The sequence below is a fragment of the Thunnus albacares genome, chromosome 13 (genome assembly GCF_914725855.1).
Source record: "Thunnus albacares chromosome 13, fThuAlb1.1, whole genome shotgun sequence".
NCBI classification, from domain to species: Eukaryota; Metazoa; Chordata; class Actinopteri; order Scombriformes; family Scombridae; genus Thunnus; species Thunnus albacares.
In genome coordinates, this window is record NC_058118.1 from 23,282,141 (window position 1) to 23,303,948 (window position 21,808).

The 21,808-nt window shown below is 38.5% G+C and overlaps 1 protein-coding gene and 1 non-coding gene across 6 annotated transcripts in view; both read left to right on the forward strand.

Moving 5' to 3' along the window:
- st6gal1 (ST6 beta-galactosamide alpha-2,6-sialyltranferase 1) overlaps positions 1–14,069 on the forward strand; it is a 37,360-nt gene extending 23,291 nt beyond the window's left edge. For all 5 annotated transcript variants that reach the window (XM_044370307.1, XM_044370308.1, XM_044370306.1 and 2 more), the window contains 7 exons: positions 5,399–5,605; positions 6,073–6,435; positions 6,606–6,870; positions 7,248–7,345; positions 9,226–9,327; positions 10,786–10,960; positions 12,661–14,069. In XM_044370307.1, the coding sequence (XP_044226242.1) occupies positions 5,399–5,605; positions 6,073–6,435; positions 6,606–6,870; positions 7,248–7,345; positions 9,226–9,327; positions 10,786–10,960; positions 12,661–12,947 (1,497 nt within the window). In that variant the 3' untranslated portion in view covers positions 12,948–14,069. The remainder of the gene's footprint in view (positions 1–5,398; positions 5,606–6,072; positions 6,436–6,605; positions 6,871–7,247; positions 7,346–9,225; positions 9,328–10,785; positions 10,961–12,660) is intronic.
- Positions 14,070–21,272: 7,203 nt separating this feature from the next.
- Positions 21,273–21,344, forward strand: trnad-guc. The gene has a single exon. It is a non-coding gene; the product is annotated as a tRNA-Asp (tRNA).
- Positions 21,345–21,808: the final 464 nt, after the last annotated feature.

The window sequence follows — 21,808 nt, forward strand, 5'->3', positions numbered from 1 at the left end:
ATATTGATTTTATAAGTTCTCTGCCTTTGTATGCAGCAACATGGTCAGTCCTGAGTGATATATTCAATTGATTCATTTTTTCCTCTGGTTCATGTTAAGGTCATTTCTGCTCTTTGTCCTCTAACTGAATATGGTCCATTCGGCTGATGTGCTACAAAAACCTGCGTAAACAGACCACAGGAGACATTTATGACATTGAATCCATGGTGATATTGCTCAATTTTTAATTAAATCCTGGTTCAGATTCTCCATTTCTTCATCCATTTTGGATATGATGTGTATCCAGGTCAAGGTCATCTCTCTTTTCATGTGGAAACTGATTCAGATTTTTTGTTTAAACTGAAATTAAACTGCCTTCCATTTGTCTGCTACAGCAACATATCTTGGGCCATATTTATAACCACTGGGGCACAAAATGAGGCTTGACATTTTGGAGACAGGCAGATGATGAGGTGGTGAATTGAAGCCACTTTATCTACTTTATCATAAACATTCAAGCCAGCCGTGTTACTTGTGCTTGTGCTAGTGAGCCGTAACTATTTCATGAGCGCCTTTCAATTTTAAAAGCTATGAGTCAACTCAAATCTCAAATCAAATTCCGCTCAATATTTCATCAGCGCTGTCTCAACACATCACATTCCCCACCCTCGAACAGCGGAAGAGAGGACCGGACTGTCTGCTACTTACTACTCGCAGCTGCTGAAATGCCAGGATGTGGCAGGTGTCCGGCTTCCCTTTCCCTGATATTTCACCTCGACCGCGTTATAACTAACTGATCATTGGTTGTACAAAATCCAAGATGACATCAAATAGCTTTAAAAAAAATTGCAGAACAGAGCGCTAATAGATTTTTATTAATATCCTCTGATACTTAACATATATCGCCAAGTACAATTTTAGTCTTCATATAGTTTTTGTGTGTAAAATCGCTGCTGTGAACACGACAGACAGCTCACCAGCACATCTTCAACACCTGCACTCATGTATGGACCGTGTAAATTAGAGAAACGGTGTGTTTTACATATCGAGTGTGTGATCTCATCAGTCATCTAGTGTCTATGCTGTGGATGCTTAACAAAATACCAAGTGGTGAGCTCCACTAGTCTGTGTCTGACCACTTTGATTAATTTCGGGAATTGTTTCGTTTGCATTGACAGCTGCTGCAGCCGTCAGCTTCTCACACTGTCTTTTGTTTTTTTTAATAATGCTGCTGTTCTCCACGGGAACAACATGTACATCAGTATTCATGAGGGCTTTTGCATTGACCATTTTAGGTTAATTGTGGGAGTGAAAGGGGTGGGATATGAGGTTTGTCCACATGTGCACATTTTCAATTTTTAAAGGGAAAAATACATGCATTTGTGTTTGCGTACAGTTTTATAAATCTGTTTATTTTTCGGCTTTTGTGTGCATGTACACAAACCAAACCATTTTAATTATCGATTAATCTGTTGGTTATTTTAATTAGTAGTTTGGTCTAAAAAAAAATGTCAGGAAATGATGTTTCCCAAAGTCCAAGACACAATCTGAAATGTCTTGTTTTGTCCCGATCAAGAGTTCACAACTCAAAGATATTCAGTTTATCATAGAAGATTAAAGAAACCAGAAAATACTGATGTTTAAGAAGCTAGATCAAGAGAAAAAATGATTAATCAACGATCAAAATAGTTGCAGGTTATATTTTGTCGATCAACTGATCATTGAAGCTCTAAAATGTATAATTTAAATTCTTAGATTCCATGATGGCGCCCCCTGTTTCAATTTAAGACAGATTTAATCATCTGCTCACATAGCTGGAGTCCTTATTTCAATACAGCAAATCAAATCTTTTCATAAAGTGATAACGTGTCGTTTATCATAGTCAGAGCAGATGGTCACACTGAGCCTGACTGCATCCTGCTACACAACACAAGAGCCACAGACTCTCAACAACAACCCACATTAGCTTTCCCGCTAAAGTCTCCTTCTTATCTGACATACAAACATGAACCCACGACTTGTCCTGCAGTTTAGCTTGTTGAACGAGCCACCAAACAAACATTCACCGGGGAAAAACGCACCGCTAACATCAGTCAGCAGGCTACTTATCTGATTAGCTGCTCAGCTGCAGCACATTAAATAGCATGTAAACATATCTGCAAATATCACTTCGGACCCGTTAGATGCTGTTTTGGTCGTCGCTCTTCAAAATCCCTGTTAGCGACACACTGTCTGTCCATGACTTGTAGCTACAGCAGTTTGTTTACATTAGACTGCCAGCTAATGTCAATCAAACACAGACACTGACACATTTCTGATATTTCCCCAAAGACATTCATCCTTCTAATAATAACTATTAACAATACAGGGTTCAACATAACCCAGGGCCCGATAACCCGGGGCCAGTAGAAATTCATACAGGAGAAAGTTGATTGGCCAATCAGAGTCTGTGATGTGAGGGCGCTTTAGGACATGTCATCGTTTTCAAGACACGTGACTGATGAAATCGTGATTTGCTGAAATACACATGGGGCTCTTAGCCCACTACCTTCTTAACGGTGAATCTGATGGGTCACCAAATACGGTGTAACACCAGTACTCAAAAAAAATTTCAGCCAAAGAAACTTACGAGGCTATGAAAAGAAAGAGGAGCTTCCCACTGTCATGGAAGCAACAATCCTCCTGGGTGGAAAACAGCGACTGTGACATGTTTTGTACAGTTTGCCAGCTAACTAGCTAGCCGGTTAGCGTCCTCACTGCATAGTTATGTGCATGTCTTCTGTGTGACTTTGACAGCAGAAGCCAGTGCAGGAGAAACACAGCACCAAGGTTTATGAACAACAACATATACAGTTAAGTTAAAACCAACGATATGCTTGCTGTTGATCACCAGCAGTGTTTTTTTTATATTATTGAGGTGTACCACAGAAATCTCTCCTAAAGTACAGATATTACAGCTGTTGCTCTCTCTGTTTGTTTAACTGCGGTTAATTTTAAAGTAATTAATCTGAGTGAACACAAACAAATGTGATTAGGCTATGTTCTTTCTCTCACTGTTAGCACATTTATGCAGATCTTAATTTAATTTTAATTTGTTTAATTGAGTTTATTGTCAAGGTTGAAATGTTATTCGCTGAAATTTTAGTATAATAAATTCTGTCCTCTTCTCCTCATGTATTCCATACCATCTTTTTTTTTGTTTAACACAAAATATGGAGAAACCTACATTTATACACCATACTGATTATTATTGATTAATCTGCCAATTATATTCTCAATTAATTGATGAATCTTCAAATTGGTTGTTTTCTTTCACCGACAGTCCAGAACCTTAAGATATTCAGTTTACTGTTCTCACCATCTAGAAGTTGGAACTAGGAAATATTTGGCATTTTTGCTTGAAAAATGTCTTAAACAATCCATCAACTGTCAAAATAGTTGCCAATTAAAAAAGAAAAAAAAAAGATAAAAACAAGAAGTCAAAAGGATTTAATACATAAAAACAAGTATAGATATAAACAGTTCATGCTTTTTTTTTTGTTCAAAGATATCTTACCTCTGAAGTTTGTTATTTTCTTCCATATGTTGAATCATTTCTATGTATTTTGACTCTTAATATTCTTAACAGGTACTCATTTATTTTGTCTGCCATTTCTCTCTCCATCTCTCATCTCGCCTTCTCCTTTCTGTCTGGCCTTTCCTCTAACGAATGAAGCCATCCTCCTCCTCCTCCTCCTCCTCCTCCTCTGCTCTTTCTCCCTCATTTCACCCATCGCCCGGGGCAGTCACGGCAGGCTCCCTCACCATTTGTCTTCTTCGTTCTTTCACTCATGTACAGTATTAGAGGCAGGGATTCAGTGATAAAACCATCTATTCTAATTTATTGTTGTGGACGGGTTTTTTTGTTTGTTTGTGTCATTTTGTGCTTGAATCAGTTAGTAGTCATTAAAGGTTTGGTTCAAATGATGAAAAGTATCTGTACAGCTAGTGATATCTAGCCGTACAGATAGTCTTGGTTTCTGGTCTGTGGATTATTATAATTATTATTATTATTGTTGTTATTATACATTGTCTTTAGAAACAGATGTTACTGTTGAATTTTTCAAGTGTTTTTTTTTTTTTTTTTTCAAATATTATCATGAATTTTTTACCTGTGTTTCCACTGGAGGGACCAGGGTCTAAATGAGGTTCCAGGGAGATTGTTCTACCCCCCAAAAGTCCCTGCTGAGGGGTGAGGGGTTCCTTTCCAAAAGTACAGGAACTCTGGGGGCAGGGTTCACAGGGTTGACCATTGCTGATTTGGTCAAACATGGACAGCGCGGTTGTTTCAAATTGTGTACCGCTTCATTCATGAAACAAGGAAGTAGTATTTGTATATTCTTGTATTGATTTAGGATGAGGGGAGGACGTTTCTCTTTGTTTGTTAACTTAAAAAGTAAAGTTAAATAGTTGTTGTCAGCTTCTGGACATGTTTTTAAAAAGACTGATAGAAAAAAAGAGAGAGAGAGCAGCAATGGTTGAACAAGCTAGAGAGTGAATGAAGAGAGGGAGCAGCGGTAGCGAGAACAAAGCCAGAGAAATAAAACGTTATTTTCTGATTTGTTTCATGTCATTTCATTCTAAAGCAGAAATAAAACCATCAAACACTCAGCAGATGATTTACTGTGGAGACAGAAGCTCTCTGCATTTCTCCTTTTCATTCATTCAATACATCTATAAGAAGAACAACAGGATGACTCTGTTGTTTCCTCGTGTTAATACTGCAGGATCTACCTGATTCCTCAATAGGGACTTTAATTTCCAAATTCAGTTCCTGAGTTCAGTTCCTAAGTTCGTGGAACCTTGACAAACGGGCTTAAACTCCATTCTCCTCTATTGTATTGAGGTAGAGTCAGAAATCACAAAGACAGATGTCTCAAAACTTGGATAAGTCTAACCAAAACTATCGTCATGGCTAAATACCACTAGAGGAAAATTTGGGTCAACCAACTTCTAATAAATCAAGTGAGACTCACTTTGTTCTGTTATTTATTTGGCGTGAGTGCAGTAACCTTGAAATTGAAAGAGTCTTAAACTCCATTAAATGAATTAAGTTCCTCACGAAATAACAGTTTTGGTGTTTGTTTTTATTTCTATTAATCTTTTTAACTTATTTTACTACTGACTTTTAGCTTGTGTGATTTCCTCTGTATGGTGTATCAGGATTATTAAAGTATCGATCAATCTATCTATAAATGTTTCTGATCAGCCTTCATCAGTGCAGTTACAATCCTGACAAACCCAGAATTATACACAGTATACGTTTCGTACAGGTGAGGTCATTGCTGATAATTTATGCGCTTGTGAAAACTGTTGCTTTCTTGATTTTAGTTGTTGCATTTCACAAGTTTGGATAAACTTACCTGTGTGTCCTCTGCAGATCCCCGGGGCGGCGATGGACAGAGTCAGCCTGCTATGGCGTCTGAGGCGTCGGGCTCGCCGCGGAGCGCTCTGCATGGCCTTCTTCTGCATCTCCATGGCTCTTCTCTACGCCATCTGTGCTGAAAACAGCGTGCCCGTTACTGATGCCATCTTCGGCGTCCGGGCACGGACCCGGGCTCAACCTCGCACACACTCTGTCATCAAGGTCTGTCGACGAGTTTCTCTGTCATGTTGGTTTTCTTGCTGAATTATGTAACACAGACTTATGAAAAGCTCTGGGATTGTTAGTCGCATCCCAACAGAGGCCATTCAATGCAAGTAACTCAAAATTCTTTAAGTTTTTATGATAGTAATGTCTGATAAATATTCCCTGTTGAATTTCCAAACATCATAGCAGACCTTCACTAAAGCACCTTAATGCACCACCAGGGAGAATTCACAGACACACTTCACTGTTTTATCACTATTAAAACTCCCATGTTAAGTTACTTTAACAAAAACCAGTGCGGTGAGCAAGTTTCAGGTCTCTACAGGTTGATTTGAACTGAATGAAATGAACTGAAACCAGTAAGACCACTAAAAGGAAAAACTACAAAGATTACAGCAACACTTGTGACTGGAATGGCTGTCGGTAATGTAAGTTGTAAGCACACATCCCTCTGAATCCCACAGGTGCTGCGAGGCGGAGCCAAGCCCGTGCACATCGACCCTCAGAAGCTTCCAGGTGTCATCCCAGGTGACCCTCATCGTCCAATCCCTGTCCTCTCCTCTGCGAACCACACCCACGAAGAGTCAGCGTCAAAGCGGAAGCAGAAAGAGAGGGAACCCTCTGGGTTTTTCACCCGCCTGCTGCCGCGGCCCTTCACGCGTGCGCTGGAGACCCTGTTCGGAGGCCGGTGGAGGGGCGAGCTGAGCGGCAGAGGGGGGGACGCGGAGTTCTTCGGGCCTCACGGGCTCCTGGGAGAGGTGTGGGATGACGAGATGTCCAGCAGCATGCTGGGAAACAGGCTGAGGAAGGTGGTGCAGAATTATCAGGTAAGGCTTTATTAAGTTGTCCTGTATGGAGCCAGGACGGTGACTTTAGATTTTGGAATTGAAAATAAAACCTAAACTAAAAAAAAGTTGTATTGGTACTGAAAAATTTTGATATTTGTCTATATTCAGACATTTTTCTCAGAACAAATGATTTCTTGTTTTGTCCTTAGGCGATGAATAAATACGGAGTTGAGCTCTCTGGGCCTGGCGGTGTGTCCAGCAGGCCAAAGCTGAACGGTCCAGAGCTTCTCTGCCAGCTGAAGGACAAGGTAGAGGTCACGACTTTGACCGCTGACCTCCAGCCCTTCTCGTCCCTGCCCTGGGCCTCCCAGCTTCCACCGAAGCCGTTGACCTCTGAGCTTGGGCCGTACAAGAGCTGCGCGGTGGTGTCGTCTGCAGGGTCACTCCGTTACTCCGGACTTGGCAAAGAGATAGGTGCGATACATGGATGTTTACAATAATGCACAAATAACTCTCCTAATATAGGAAAATAATGGACAAGGTTGAGTCCATTATATCTCTTATACCATAACAACTTAACAAAAGTACAAAGAGACGCTGTATTGAAATCCTCAGCTGTGTATCAAGTGTGTTTGTATCAGTTCAAGTTGGTTTCACCAGTCAGTTAACTGCTGATGAAGCCTGAAGGATCAGTACTGTTGCTATGGTTGCCTGCAGTTTAACATGTTTTTTTTCCAACATGTTATTACAGATGGATGCTTGTTTTGCATCAGTCAATCATGTTTCACTTCTAAAATGCTTTATAGAAGTTTCTCTTCTTCTAAAAGAGTTCACCTTCTTTTAAATTACAGACTCTCATGATGCTGTCCTGCGCTTCAATGCCGCGCCCACCACCGGCTACGAGAAGGACGTTGGCTCTAAAACCACCATCCGCCTCATCAACTCACAGGTAGACACACTGGCCTGCTACAGGCAGCAAACAAACTCCATGCTTCATTGTTAATACTTGTACAGCATCTTTAATAAATATTACTGATGAATTTTTTTATAGTGCTGATGCTTTAAATTGAGCCCATAAAAATGAATTATGATTCTACATTAAAGCTTCCTTCCGTATTTATGACAGTGCTTACACTCAGTCACGTCATGGGTCTTGGGCTGATCAGAAATAAAAGCACTCTAGAAGCATTATAGTCAGGTATTAAAATGGTTTAAATCCCTTTGTACCCCTTACAAGGTCGTTAGCCTTGTGATAACGGCAGCTATAACTACACTGAAATTAGCCGTCAATCTCCCTGCCTCCAGCGAAAACATACGATCACTCAGAGGACCACTAAATCCAGCTGTTGTTGCATTAATGTGATCCCTGATCAGATGCTGCTTAAGTGTACAAGGTAATTCTTCTTCTGGTGTTTTTGGCAGTTACCAAACAGCTTCAGATGTATTACCACCACACTCTGGAGTGGACTAGAACCGAGCCTGATTGACATGTAGTCAGAAAGACGGATTGCAATTGGACAAGTAGAAATACGGCCTGTAAAAGAGGAAAGACGGATAACTTTAAATATTGATCCCACGGAAAGTGTCAATGCAGCACAATACACATGAATTCACACTATTAATTACAGTGGAAACCGCTTATAGTGATCACGGTTACAGTGATCAACCACTTATATGGATCAAAAAGCTTGGGACAGAATCATTCCTATACAAATGCTGTTTAAATAATTCGCGTTCATTTGGGGTCTTTTCATACATGAAAACATATGGAAAAACATGGAAAAAAAATTTAAACTACAGTAATTCTATTTTCTGTTTACCTTACTCCCATAGTACACATATGATGTGTATATATACCAGCTGCAGCACCATTATCAGGCATTGCGGTGCACCTCCACAGGGTTGTGCAAGATGCAGGTTGTGGGTGTGATTAATTGTAACCGCAAAATCTTAAAATTCTAACTTTACTTTTTTAATGTCCTCCCCTCTTCCTAGTAATGTTTTTGTCTTCCCTCATGGCAGGGTTGTACAGAGTGCAGGTTGTCTTTCTCCAAAAGTCGATTCTGGTTCAACTATCTTGCTGCGGGCCGCTGCAAAATTGGTTATAATAATCATCCACTTATAGTGATTAATTTGACCCGGACAGACGTGATCACTGTAAGCAGTTTCCACTGTAGTAGTGAAAAAAAATTGGAAGGAAGAAAATAGTCACACATAGAAAAGGTTATTATAATAAGAGTAAGAAAATAAAAGTTATCTTTTGAGTGCAGGTAGGAAGATCCCCCTAGAGGAGAAGAAAGAAAATAATAATATATCTGTATTAATGTAGCTTCAATGTCCAGTTTAGAGTTCAAACACAATAAGCAGTTTATTTATTATTCTATTTATCAAAATACATTGTTGATTAACTTATTAGCTTTAGATATCAACAGGTGTAATTTATACTGTGAAAAGAAATGTTCAATGTTTTTATACTTGCATGGACAACTGAGGTTATTTTTGGCTTAAACGGAAAAGTCTGTGAGGAGAAAGCACTGCAATGTGCCAAGGATATATCCAGGCTCCAACAGCTCCAACAGCTCCAGGTTTTACGACTACAAGCTGCTGCAAATCCTCTTATGGTTTATGAAAATGTAAAAATGATTGATTGTCCTGCAGGACTGTCAGGTTGCAGTGGAAACATGTTTTTATTCAAAATTATTTATAAAGATGAAGATTAATTTATGTAATGGGATTCGTGTCAGCTTCACATCTTTTTTTACTGTTCTGTATATAGATACAGTAGGTATAATGTATTTGTTTTTAAATGAATCTATACCCGTCTTATAGGTGATGGCGTCTGATGACCATCGTTTCCTGTCCAGTTCTCTGTACAGCACAGGCGTTCTGGTGGCTTGGGACCCCGCCCCCTTCTCTGCTGACCTCACACAGGTGACGTTTACATACCTCACTCAGAAAACAAAACAAAAAAAAAACGTGCGCTTGTGTTCATCACTGATAGCATGGATGAAAGTCTGCATCACAATATACTGCATATATGTATTATCTATATCGGTACATACATAATGTACAAAGTATAAAATATTTATATTTAAAACATTTTGTGAAAAATAAATTCATAATTGTTAGTGAATCACCGTAACGTAAGACAGAGGTAACCAGCAAATTCTCCCAACTGAGAAGCTGGAATCACGTGATGTTTGTCGTTCGGTTTTGCTTGAAAAATTGCTCACGCAACTCTTTGATTATTAAAATAGTTGCACATTAATTTTCTGTTGATCGACTTATCAATAATAATTTCAGCTCTAGATGACACAGATCGCATTTATTGTATAGTTTTGATGGTAGTATGATGTATGATGTTGCCTTGACCTTGACTAACGATTCATTTATGCATTATGAAATGCTAAAAAACTGTGAAAAAGCTGTCAGCAATGCCTTCAATTCACTTGTTTTGTTCAACCAACAGTCCAGAAACTTAAGATTTTCAAATTGTTATATATATTTTGCGTTGTACATATGTATATGTGTAAGAAAAACAGCAAATCTTCACATCTAAGAAGCTGGAACCAGAGAACTTTTGATATTTTGGCTTGAAAAATTACTTAAACAATTAATCGATCATCAAATTAGTTGCCATTAGGTTTTTTTGGCGATCGACTAAGCAGTTCTATTTGACATTTTGTAAATAAGTGTGACCTGAGGTTCTGCCTCTTGTTTGTTCCCAAGCAGCACGTACAAGTCACTGTCACATCCCTCCTCACGGATCGCCTCGCTTTAGAAAGACTCTGACTTCTTGTCAAAGCGTTCCCTCTTTATTTCTGTCACGGTGCGGCTGCTGCTCTGATGGATTCATATTTTCTGATAGTTTCAGCTCCTCTAATACGACAACTTACACTGATCAATGTGTCTGCTGGTTTCTGACAGCAGCAACCTCAAATTCTTCTTTTCATTCTTTTTGGGAATGTTTTTGAGTGAATGAAACGGAGCGGAACAGGTCGCCTTATATGCTGATAATGAAATCTCAGGAACGTTTAGCTTCCTCATGAACAGGTGACGTTCATCAGCCTGAAACCACAGATTTACTGCAAGTTTATGATGTTAAAAGAGTTTGTTGGATCGCTCATATGAGCAACCTCACATAGAAAGGTCAGAGAGGTTTAGGAGAAGATGACGTTTCTGCATGAGGCCTAATGTGTCAAATAATCTAAATTAAAAGACTACTGAGCTCTGATTGGATTGTCTCCAAACGTGCTATTCAAATGTAATTTTTAGCACACAGCTCCCTACAACCATTACATTTGAAAAGAGGACAAAACACAAACCACATGAAAGCTACACATCTGCATCTGCGGAGAGCTTTAACAGCGCTGTGTGTCCGTCCCTCAGTGGTACAACAGGACAGACTACCCCATCTTCACCCAGTACCAGAGATACAGGAGGCTCCATCCTCTGCAGCCTTTCTACATCCTGCATCCTTGCGTCGAGTGGCAGGTCTGGCAACGAATACAAGACAACATGGCCGAGCCCATCCAGAAGAACCCGCCCTCCTCCGGCCTGCTTGGTATGTGAAAAAAATCGCCTGTCTCTCCACTTCCTGTTAAAAGGACCGCTATGTAAGGATCTATTAGCGGAAATGGAATATAATGTTTTAATTAGTGTATAATCACCTGAAAATAAGAATTGTTGTGTTTTCGTTACTTTAGAATGAGCCCTTTATATCTACATAGAGTGCACGGTCCTCTTCCACGGAGGCCGCCATGTTTCTACCGTAGCCCAGAACAGACAAACCATACCACTATCTGTAGAGAGGGCCTTTTGTGTTTTTTTTTGCTACTTGGTTGCAATCTGCAACTTCACCACTAGATGCCACTAAATCCTACACACTGGCCCTTTAAAATGTTCACTCTGTGCTCTTAAAATGTTTTTATAGATATAAAGTGTAGATTAAACTGTTTTACTGTTATCTTTTCATTTATTGTGGATGTTCAAACTAAAAAAGGTATTTCAGGAACCTGGCTGACTGATCACAGATAAAGTCATTTAATCCCAGATTTACACCAAACAACTTTGCAAGTGATTTCACTGTCGCAGGCAAATTTCAAATGTCAAAATAACTCTCTCCAGCACCAAACAGGAAGCAGCAAAGTGGGTCGATAGTAAACATGGCAGGGGGCTCCAGCCAGGGTCCACATTCTGTGTTGTCTTCTGTTTTGCTTTTTGGCTGCACACACAAGTGCAGCTGTGGCTGAAAGCTGCTTCCATTATCCAACAGTTTTTCTTCTTGTAAATTTCCACCAGGAGCAGATTGGGAAATAACCTCAAAAAGAATCTAGTTGTAGTCTTGCGAATATTGACCCTGCAAGATCCCCAGTCATTGCAAAATGATGACACGTTGTCTTTAGATGTGAGAGTGTGTCAGTCTTTAGTCTTTTCAAAGTCTTCTAGTGTTATGGTTATGTTATGGTTGCATAACATGCATTTTATACATTAACAGTCAATGTGGTCATTAACAATGAAGTGGTCAGCGCCCTCACATCCCCGATCAGATAAAAAAAAAAAAAAAACAGATACGTCTGTGACGACACTTTACTCTGTAACTTAAAGCTACAGTTTGATTCAGCTGCGTTTAGGATTTAATATTCATCCTTTTTTTTATAATAAAAGTGGGAAAAAAAGATAAATCTATTATTTCCTCAATTTTCATTTCAAACTTTGACATGGAAATGCCCCAGAGAGGTGATACACTGGAAAACTTATAATGTTACTACAGTGTGTTTTTATACAGTTGTCCTGCTGTTCAGGGAAGAAATATTGCTGGTGGGAGCGCCGATATTTGTATTATTTATATTAACAACTATTTTGTATTATTTCATTTATAATTCAGGTAATTTGGTGTTCACTTAAAACAGCTTTTATTATGGAAAACCACTGTATTTCAAATCGTTAACAATAAACCAATTATTGATTAAGGTGTCCAACTATCAGTTAATGAAATTGCATAAAATTTGCTTCCTAAAACCACAAGATCACTGAACTCAGATCAGTTTCAGACATAAACATGACATCCTTCCATCCTTGTTTCTTTCCTGTTGTATGTATGGAATATAATACACATTATACATTATTTAAAAGAACAAACAGTTGAACAGTAAAAAAGCTTTTAAAATTGAAACGTATCCATCAAAAAACCTCAATGAAGTGAAAACAGGAAGTATAACTGTGTCCTCTAAAGCGTCCTCTGCTTCTCTTCCTGTCCACCAGGCACCGTCCTGATGATGTCGCTGTGCGAGGTGGTGCACGTGTACGAGTTCCTGCCTTCCCGGAGAAAGACGGAGCTCTGCCATTACTACCAGCGTTTCTACGACGCCGCCTGCACGCTCGGCGCCTACCACCCCCTGCTGTACGAGAAGAACCTGGTCAAACGGATGAACCAGGGGCCCGACCGCGACATCTACACCCACGGACGCGTCACGCTGCCTGGGTTCAGCACACTCAACTGCACCCACGCTGCAGGAGGTTTAGCCTCTGCTGATGGGAAAAAGCAGTGAAGCACACACACACACACACACATAAACACACATATGATACAAAGCAGAACCTGCATGAAGAACACGCAACGACGACGAGGACCGACGCATGAAAACTCACTGCCGTTCTAAAAGGAACGCCGTGCCACTCTCTGTAAATATTATGTTGTCACCACGAGCTGTAAACACTGGAAAACACACATCTCACACACACACACACGGGAGTCCAATCAGCTGATACATGTGCCTGCTGTACACACGTACAACATTCATCCCTCAAACCCTAGAACTCGACCTTTACAGGACCGCACAGCTGTTCTTCAAGGTTTTAAAAGGTGCTTGATTGAAAACTTTAGCACATAAAGACAAAAGATTACAAAATTTAAATTGTTTTTTTTCTAGAGCATGTGTAGTACTACTCGTGCAAAATGATGGTATTTCTGAACAGTGTAACACTATATAAACAATAATACGTAGCAGCCTGCGTGACACATATAGTAACTTTGCTATAAGACTATAAACGATGGGAATTAAAAACAAGCAATAACATCCCAGAATATAAAGTGGAAGTATTTACCACCAGTATGCTGTCTGGTTTTAGCTTGATTTCCTGTCTCATCTCACTCCGTCAACACTTCCGGTAAATTAGAGCTAGCTAGTTTCCTGTCACGTGATTTTTGATTGAATCGTATGCAGCAGCTCACCACCAACATCAACAAATACACAAAAACACACAGTAAACAGGACATTTGATAAGGGCTGCAACTAATAATTATTTTCAGTATTGATTAATCTACTGATTATTTTCTCAATTGCTTAATTTAGTCTATAAAATGTCCAAAAAAGTGAAAAACGGCCGTTAGAATTTCCCAGATGTCGTCTACAATGTCGTGTTTTGTCTGATAGATACTGAGTTTACTGTAATTACTTCATGATCTAAACGTCATTTTTCTGATGAGTGACTAATCGTTGCAGCTCTAAATGCGACGCCCATGTAAAGAAAGTCTGGAAATCAGTAACACATAAATATACACAGTTAGTGGTGGAGAGAAACATGCAAAAATCAACAGTAATGCTAATCTTAACCGAACCAAAGTCTTAAACTGACCTTCAGAGGAAGTGAGAAATGGTCTTAATTAATCATAAATAGGCTCTTCTTTGTTGATTGGATGACATTTTTTGATGGTAGAGTCAGACAGGAAGTTGCTAGCGAAGTTACGCAGGATTGAGTTTACAGATCTGGATCAGTTTCTTATTCTGCTTCCTTAATATCAAACCACACTGAGGACCAAATGTGACTCAGTGCTGTTTGAAATGAGTCTTAAGCAGTCTTGTGTCCATTAGAGAGATGTGGCACCTGGAGTATGTATATAAAAAAAAAAAAAAAAAAAAGACAGAAGATATTGCTGCTTTGCTTTAGTTTCAGACATGTTTCACGTTTTACTGCCCTATTTTCAGGGCTTAAAAAAAGCACTTCTTCAATCAGCAGGATGCTGTGACTTGAACTCAGCAGCATCCTCCAACTGAAATAGTGTTTGGCTGTGAGTAGATAGAAGTTTATTTACCAGCAGAGTTAAGTAGCAGAAAGTCACAGTTGAGGTATATTCACATTACAGCAGAAAAACAAGGATCCCATTATTTACCTCTCTGAAACTCTCCGTCGTTCTGCATTAAAAGGCTCCAACTTAATCTCTTAATCTCCCGCTGGACTGACTTGAAAATCTACGATGCTAATGTCGCTACGTTTCAGAGACTCTGTCGCAAAGCTGGAAGCTACATCCGCATGCTGATATTTTGCCAAGCAAATACCTTTTTTTTGGTTTGGTTTGGTCTAGATATGAAGCCAGTTTGTGATTGTTTTGGAAATTCAGAAAGTCATTAGATTTTAGAAAGTCCAGCTCGGGGTCAAAGTTCAACATAAACATGCACAATAATGAAGAAAGTTAACAGAAGAGGTTGTTTTTCCGTAATAATGTGAATACACCGTAGAGAGAAGAGAGCGTCCACGTTAAACCGGATAAAATTTTAAAAAACGCATCTTTTTCTCTTCATTTCAGCCCTCCGTACACACTGGAGTGATGTTTTTCTCACACAGAAACAGTTTTTTTGAGTGGATAAAAGAAGAGATTTAGCAGTTTTTCTAGGTTAGGTTTTTCATCGCGTGCAGAGATCTTTACAGAAATGATTCAGAAACAACAGCGTTTTAAAAGTTTGACGGTTTAGTGCGGACGGAGTTTGGCAGAATACGAATCAGACGTCTTCAAAAACCAGAAGCTGACTCATCTAACTATATAAACTCTTGAGCCACACCCAGATGACTCAAAAAAAAAAAACCCAGCTGGATCTGTGATGATCTTGACACGACGGTCACAGTTAACTCTTAGATAAGGCACAACATGTAAATAAGACAGCCGCTTCCACTCTTTACGCTGAGCTGCGACACACGGACTCCGTACAGGATGAAACCAGATGATGCTCGTCTTCTCATCTGACTCTCAGGAGAAGAAGAAGAAGAAGATTTGGACTGCTCCTTTTTAAGAAACCTCTGGAGTGTGTCAAGCGGTCACAAAGCGAGAGACGGCTTCCTCCTCTATGATGAATGTCTCTAGATGACTGTCACACACACCTGAGCACATGACACTGATGACTGGACTCTTATTTATCCTCCCAGTGATCCAACAATACTCCAGTAAAAAACCCAGTTAAAACTGACTAGAAACTATTTTGTATCCACGTTGTCAAACCTGCAACACCTTATTCCCAATAATCTTTTTATAAGAGTGTGTATAATATATATATATATATATATATATTATAGCAGTGATACCCAGGAGGACGGGCTTTAGTGTGATTCTGTGACTCAGCTACGTGAAGCAGAACAGAGTTTTATCTCAATAAACATTTTATAAAACTCCAGTCTGCTCACACATCTGCATCGCTGTTGTGTTTCTCAGTAATATCACAGTAAAGAACAGCCTCAAGGGCGTTATGACCTTTTATTCTATTGGTACCAACGCATGTGAACCATCTGTAAACGTTTCTCTAATGTAGTGTAGCAACGGGAGAAACAAACAACATCTCTGATAAACAGAGAAATATCCGCATGGCACGAATGCAGCTTTCCCATCGCTTTTCTCTTCACCGAACACGTGTCCGTTGTCATTTGCGTCATCACATGTGAAACAGGCCATTTGCATGCAAACAAAGACAGTGAGCCTGGATCAGACTGTGAGCTTGTGATGGGTTTTTTTTAATGTGTTTCCAGAATACTTTTTCATAGCAGAGAAATTGAAATTTGTCCGCTTCCTGTCAGGACAAACTAACTGATGTCTGCCCCAAACGTCCCCAGGCTGACTGCAAGTTAAAATGTTTTGGTAATTCGATTATTGGACTTTTGTGAAGGAATTTGCACCACTTGAGTACAATTTCAACTAAGACAAGTCCTGCGTTATTAGCTAAAGTCCTGCTTCTTGTTCCTACAGTTTGAGCTGCTCTGTGCAGAATGACGTGAGTACAGAGTTTATTTTCACATCCGTCTGCTGAATGTGGAAAGTTTCTCTGAGAATGAACTTGACAGTGAAGTAGAGACATCTTCTGTCCAGCAGGAAAACTTTTTGGAAGTGAAATATATTTGCATATTCATAGATAGATTAGTAGATGTAATTTGAAGGATTTTAACAAGATAATTGACATTATTATTCAAAGTAGAGTATTTTATATACATCGTAAATTATGTCTGGAGGGGATCTTTAATCTTCTGGATTGTCAGCTAATGCAGCGTATAGTTTAATCTCCTTTCAGCATGGCTACAACATCTTTACAAGACTTCTTTGCTAACACACACTTACACTGAAGATAACCACATAAAATGTTGACAAAAAAAGAGAAAGGCAGCCACTTAAAAATAAAATCAATAAAGAATATAAAGCTGCAGATGCAGATAACATGATGTTTTTACAGCAAATTTTACTTGTATTTCTATCTCTGCACAGTTTCTGTAAAGACTACAGTCAGCCACAACATTTAAAATATTACTTCAGTATTACTAAAACAGGCTCGCTACAGTTGAGAGCAGATCTATTGATCTTGCAACCATGTTGGGAAATCAGACTCTGGAGCTGCACAAAGTTACGACCAAAATTTCAGACCCGCCAGAAATCCAAACGATCGTCTGATAAGCAGATCGTTGACCGTTAGGACGGTTACTCACCCCGAAACATCAAACGACAACCAGTCTGGCAGAAAGTCAGTTTAACCAAAATAAATCAGAGGCGACCAATTCAGAGTGAAAATATTAATCTGTTCATTGCAAAGACTGTATAAAAATATGGATGTAGTTACCGTGACGTCCCCCGTTGGTTTCTGAAGAGCGGTTTTGAAGCTCAAAGCGAGCCGCGCCGGCCGTCGCCATCTTGGCAGCGGGTGTCGCTGCCTAACTCCCAGCCAATCAAAAATGGGCAAAGAGGCGGGCCGAATGGCTGAAACAAGCCACCTAGCGGCTAGCGGACCTGTCACTCAAAGCAGCCATGTCCTTCATTATGATAACTTTACGGCTTGATAAAATTTAAACGGGTGAGTTATAAAAAAAATTCACCCCCCCGTACAGTTGTCATGAAAGAGGAAATTAACTATACAGACCAAAACCGTTTTTTGTACCAGGCTGTAAACATGTTTATTTCTGCTGTAAAGTTGAAGTTCAGTTTTTCACTTCCGCATTGGCTTCATTTGTCAACCCTGGATGTTGCCGCTTGGTTCATTGTCAGCCCGGCTTAATGTTGTGGTCAAAATCTATTTTCTCCTGCATCTTTATTATTAGGTTATCCTTTTCCCGCCTTTTTTTTTTGTTTTTTTTTGCGTGTAACAATACTACATATTGTGCTCACATGGTGCATATTCCTACATAAAACTTCATCAAATTACTACAAACTAACAGGGAACAAGGTCCAGTTAGTTTCTGGATCTCACTGCGTACATCTTACTGGCCCATACATAAGATGATTATAAGATGAAAACTTTTTGAACGTACAAAACACTTTCCGACTGTTGGGAAAGTTTCTGCATGATACTATTTGCCCAAAGAGAAGAGAGTCCTCATCTTTATTTTAGATTTTACTCTTAAAAAAGGTGAAACATGAAATATTTCCATTAAAACGTAACATAAATCCTACATGCATGTAGTTTCTTTCTCACTAGGAAACTTCTGCAGTTGCCAGAGAGTTTATAAAGAGACTGTGAAGATAAATTCAGTCAAATAGAAATTCTGCTTTGATTTAAAATACTGAGTTAACCGTAACACCTGAACACCACATATTAGCTAAAAGTAAACGGTTTAAATTGTTAGCTAAAAATAATAAACTTTGATTTACTATATATTGTGCTCACATGGTGCATATTCCTAATTAAAACTCTTTGATTAAGAAACTAATTGATACATGAAAACAAACCTGGGAACAAGAAGTAGTTTCTGGATCTCACTGCATAAACAGTCCCTGCAAGAAATTGCACCACAACTTTTCTGCACGAAATTGGTCAAATCAACAGACCAGCTTGTGATTTAGACCAACTGTCACATTTCGCATTGTGGTAACTCGCGTCATCGCAGCACACAGGAAGTGTTTACATATGATTCTTCATTGGTAGCAGCTAAAAGAAAATCACATTTTTTGTCTTTGCTTGCGGTTTTTCCTAATTCCCGCAGTTTTACTGCAAAAAGAGCACATAAAACATTGCAAATTGTTTCCTAGTTTTTGAGAAAAGCTGCTGCACAAAATCAAGTATTTTTTGCTGCAATAATCACAAAAAAAAACTCTTGGAGGGAATAATAAAAGTTTGGAATCGGTGCTCTAAAAAACACACACAAACAGACTTGAGGAAACTTGCTAGCTCAGCAACATGAAGGCTACGAACAACCCATAATGCAACACTCTCTGTAGAAACCAGCATTCAAAAAGAATATAATGATGATGTGAATATATAATAAATGTCTAGTGTTCAAATATAATACAAACCTGCTTTTTCAGACGCAATTTTCAGAAAAAAAAAAAAAAAATCATCATATATTCGGGCCAACAGGCTAATGAAGCTGCCGTGTGCATTGACCCTAAAGGGGTCAACGGGGGGGCCCGGCAGCCAATGTTTTACCCTCGGGGCCCCTGAATAGTTAAGCCTGCCATGCTGATGTTTTAAAAGACACGCTGGCACATTGAGTTTCACCTCACGCTGAAGCCGAGTGAATCAGAGCGTGAGCAAAAGTCCCGCTGTTGTTTTTTCTGATCATTTCAGGTTATGTTGGGTTGTTTTTTTGTTTTTTTTGCCACGACTGCGGACTTTGTTTACCCAGGAGGGAAACACTTGAATAATTGATGTCATTTGCATTTCAGATTAAAAGCATTTTCTCTCTATGCAGTCGCTCTCTCGTCCCGACTCCTGCTCGTTTCATCTCAGCCGTCATCAGTCTACGATTGTTTGACACCTTTTTTGACGTTTTATTTTAGCTCACAGATGCACTTTTTCTGCTTTGCCTTCATCCTCTTGGTTTCTGAGAGGGTTTGGTTGTTGAGCTGTTAACTGTGGTTTCATGTGGAGGTTTAATGTATTCTTGTTTTTCTTTTCCAGTTTTTCCAACAACAAACTCTTGAGCTCACTTGCTGTGAGAACCAAAAAAAAAAAAAAAGAAGCAAACGAATCTGTTCAGCTGCCCTACAAACATACAGCTGGCCTTTGAGAGCACAACTGAAAGACATTTTTTTTGTTTATTTTTGTTGTTTTGTTGGGTTTTTTTTTTTTTTTTTTTTAGAGCATGAATTCCCATCACTGCCATCTGGTCCCATTTTCTTCAAGAAGCATCAAGAACCGAAGTGTGAATGCCAAATATACAGTTTGTATAAGTGAAAGATGATGAAAAACTTGATATTTTTTCAACGTGATGACTGTCGGTCAGGATCTTCAGGATGATTAAAGGGTTAAGAAAGAAAAATATATTTATGTGGGTTTTTTTTTTTTCTTTTTTATACTGAAATATTGGCTACTTTACCTCTTCAGGCCTCTAAAACTCCCTCTGTGGTTGCACACGACTCATGATTTGAACCAGTTTAACCAGTAATGGGGTCACAAGTAGCTTTAATTTGCTTCTCTGGTTTCATAACTATATTTTTTAACCCTGCATGCATCAGACTCAGTTTCAGAGTCTAAAACCAATACTGTAAATGTTCAAATTTGCTTCTGTTGGATGAATTATTATTATTATTAATGTTGTATTTTGGAGATTCCTCGTTGTGTTCGAGGGAGGATTTATATCTTCCTGGATGCTGTCAGTGAATTGTTTACCTGATGTTTGTTTAATGACTTTATGTTTCAGATGTTGCGTCAGACATTTCTCTGTGTGTGAGCAGGAGGTTGTGATGTTGGGATGAAGAAAATACTTGTATTTAAAACTGAGGCCATCAGTTAATAAAGAACTGACAACTAAAAGGATCTGGAGGTTTTCCTTAAAGAGAATTGTAATTTTTTAAAAATTTATCAGTGTTTTAATGCTTCTCTCCATGTAAAATACTCCCACCCTACACATATGTAACTTGATCTGAGCATTTCAGATTAAACTACGAGGACGCCACCTGCTGGTCTGTCAGATTCATTTCAGTTCAGTCTTTATTATCCTGCAGAGGAAATTTGGCAAAAACAGACATATACTGTATATGAAAACAGACAACCGTAAATAAATCAATTTGTATGGAGGATTACAATGATTTATTATTTATTATTATTAATGATTTATAGGTTAATACATCAATATTTTAATGAATAAATGAAAGAATAACTGAAATGTATTTATGAATAAATGAGTATATATAAGTAAATGAATAAATGTTGGTAAGTAATAAAATAAATGAATCAATTATTTCTATAAATCTACTTTTTAAAAATGTATTTCTACTTTTATATATTTCTTAATTTCTTCATTTTTTTCTTTTATTAACAGACAAAAATACAGAAGTAAATAAATGAAGAAAATACAGAAATATATTTAAAAAATATAGGTATATAAATACATGAATGTTGTTTGTGTGGTTAATAACCAATATGTAATTATTAATTCAAGTTATTAATTGATGTATGTATTTATTTAATGTTCTATTATTTTATATATTTACTAAAATTAGTATTTGTCTCTGCGTTTATTTATTTATTGTTTTGGGTTTTTTGACAAATAAGTCATCATTCGTCCTCCATAGTTTACAGTTGGATCGTTAGCTACTAAAAAAATCAAATGTAAATTTATCACAGGTTAATGAAACGTTTCACATTTTCACTGACTGACCGGATGTGGTCACGTGACATCTCTTACCTTCCTCGTTAGTATAGTGGACAGTATCTCCGCCTGTCACGCGGAAGACCGGGGTTCGATTCCCCGACGGGGAGTTTTTTCTTCACCACGGATGTAACACATGTTTGTCACCGTTTGGGTTTCTGGTGGCGCTGTTTCCACTTTTCTTTAAGAGCAACAAAACATTTCTGTTTTTAAAATTAGTTTTATGTATTAAATGCTAATTTTTTTAAGGCTGTTCAGTGTGAATTTTATTACAACAGTTGGACATCTAATGTTACAATGTTTTCACTGCTTTCTTACATGTTACACACCAAACAATTAATTATAGGTTCCTTGTGTAGTAACCGGAATTAACCTCCTGCTGTCTTCTCATATGACCAGTGGTTCGAATCCCGTCTGGAACAAAGATGTGATGTTTTTATACAGCTACCATCCACCATCTTATAGTAAATATAAATATATATGTAAATATTCACTTCCGTAGACATTGATTTATTATCAATTATCCTTATCAATGCATTCCATGTAAATATAATTTTGATAACAGTAACAATAG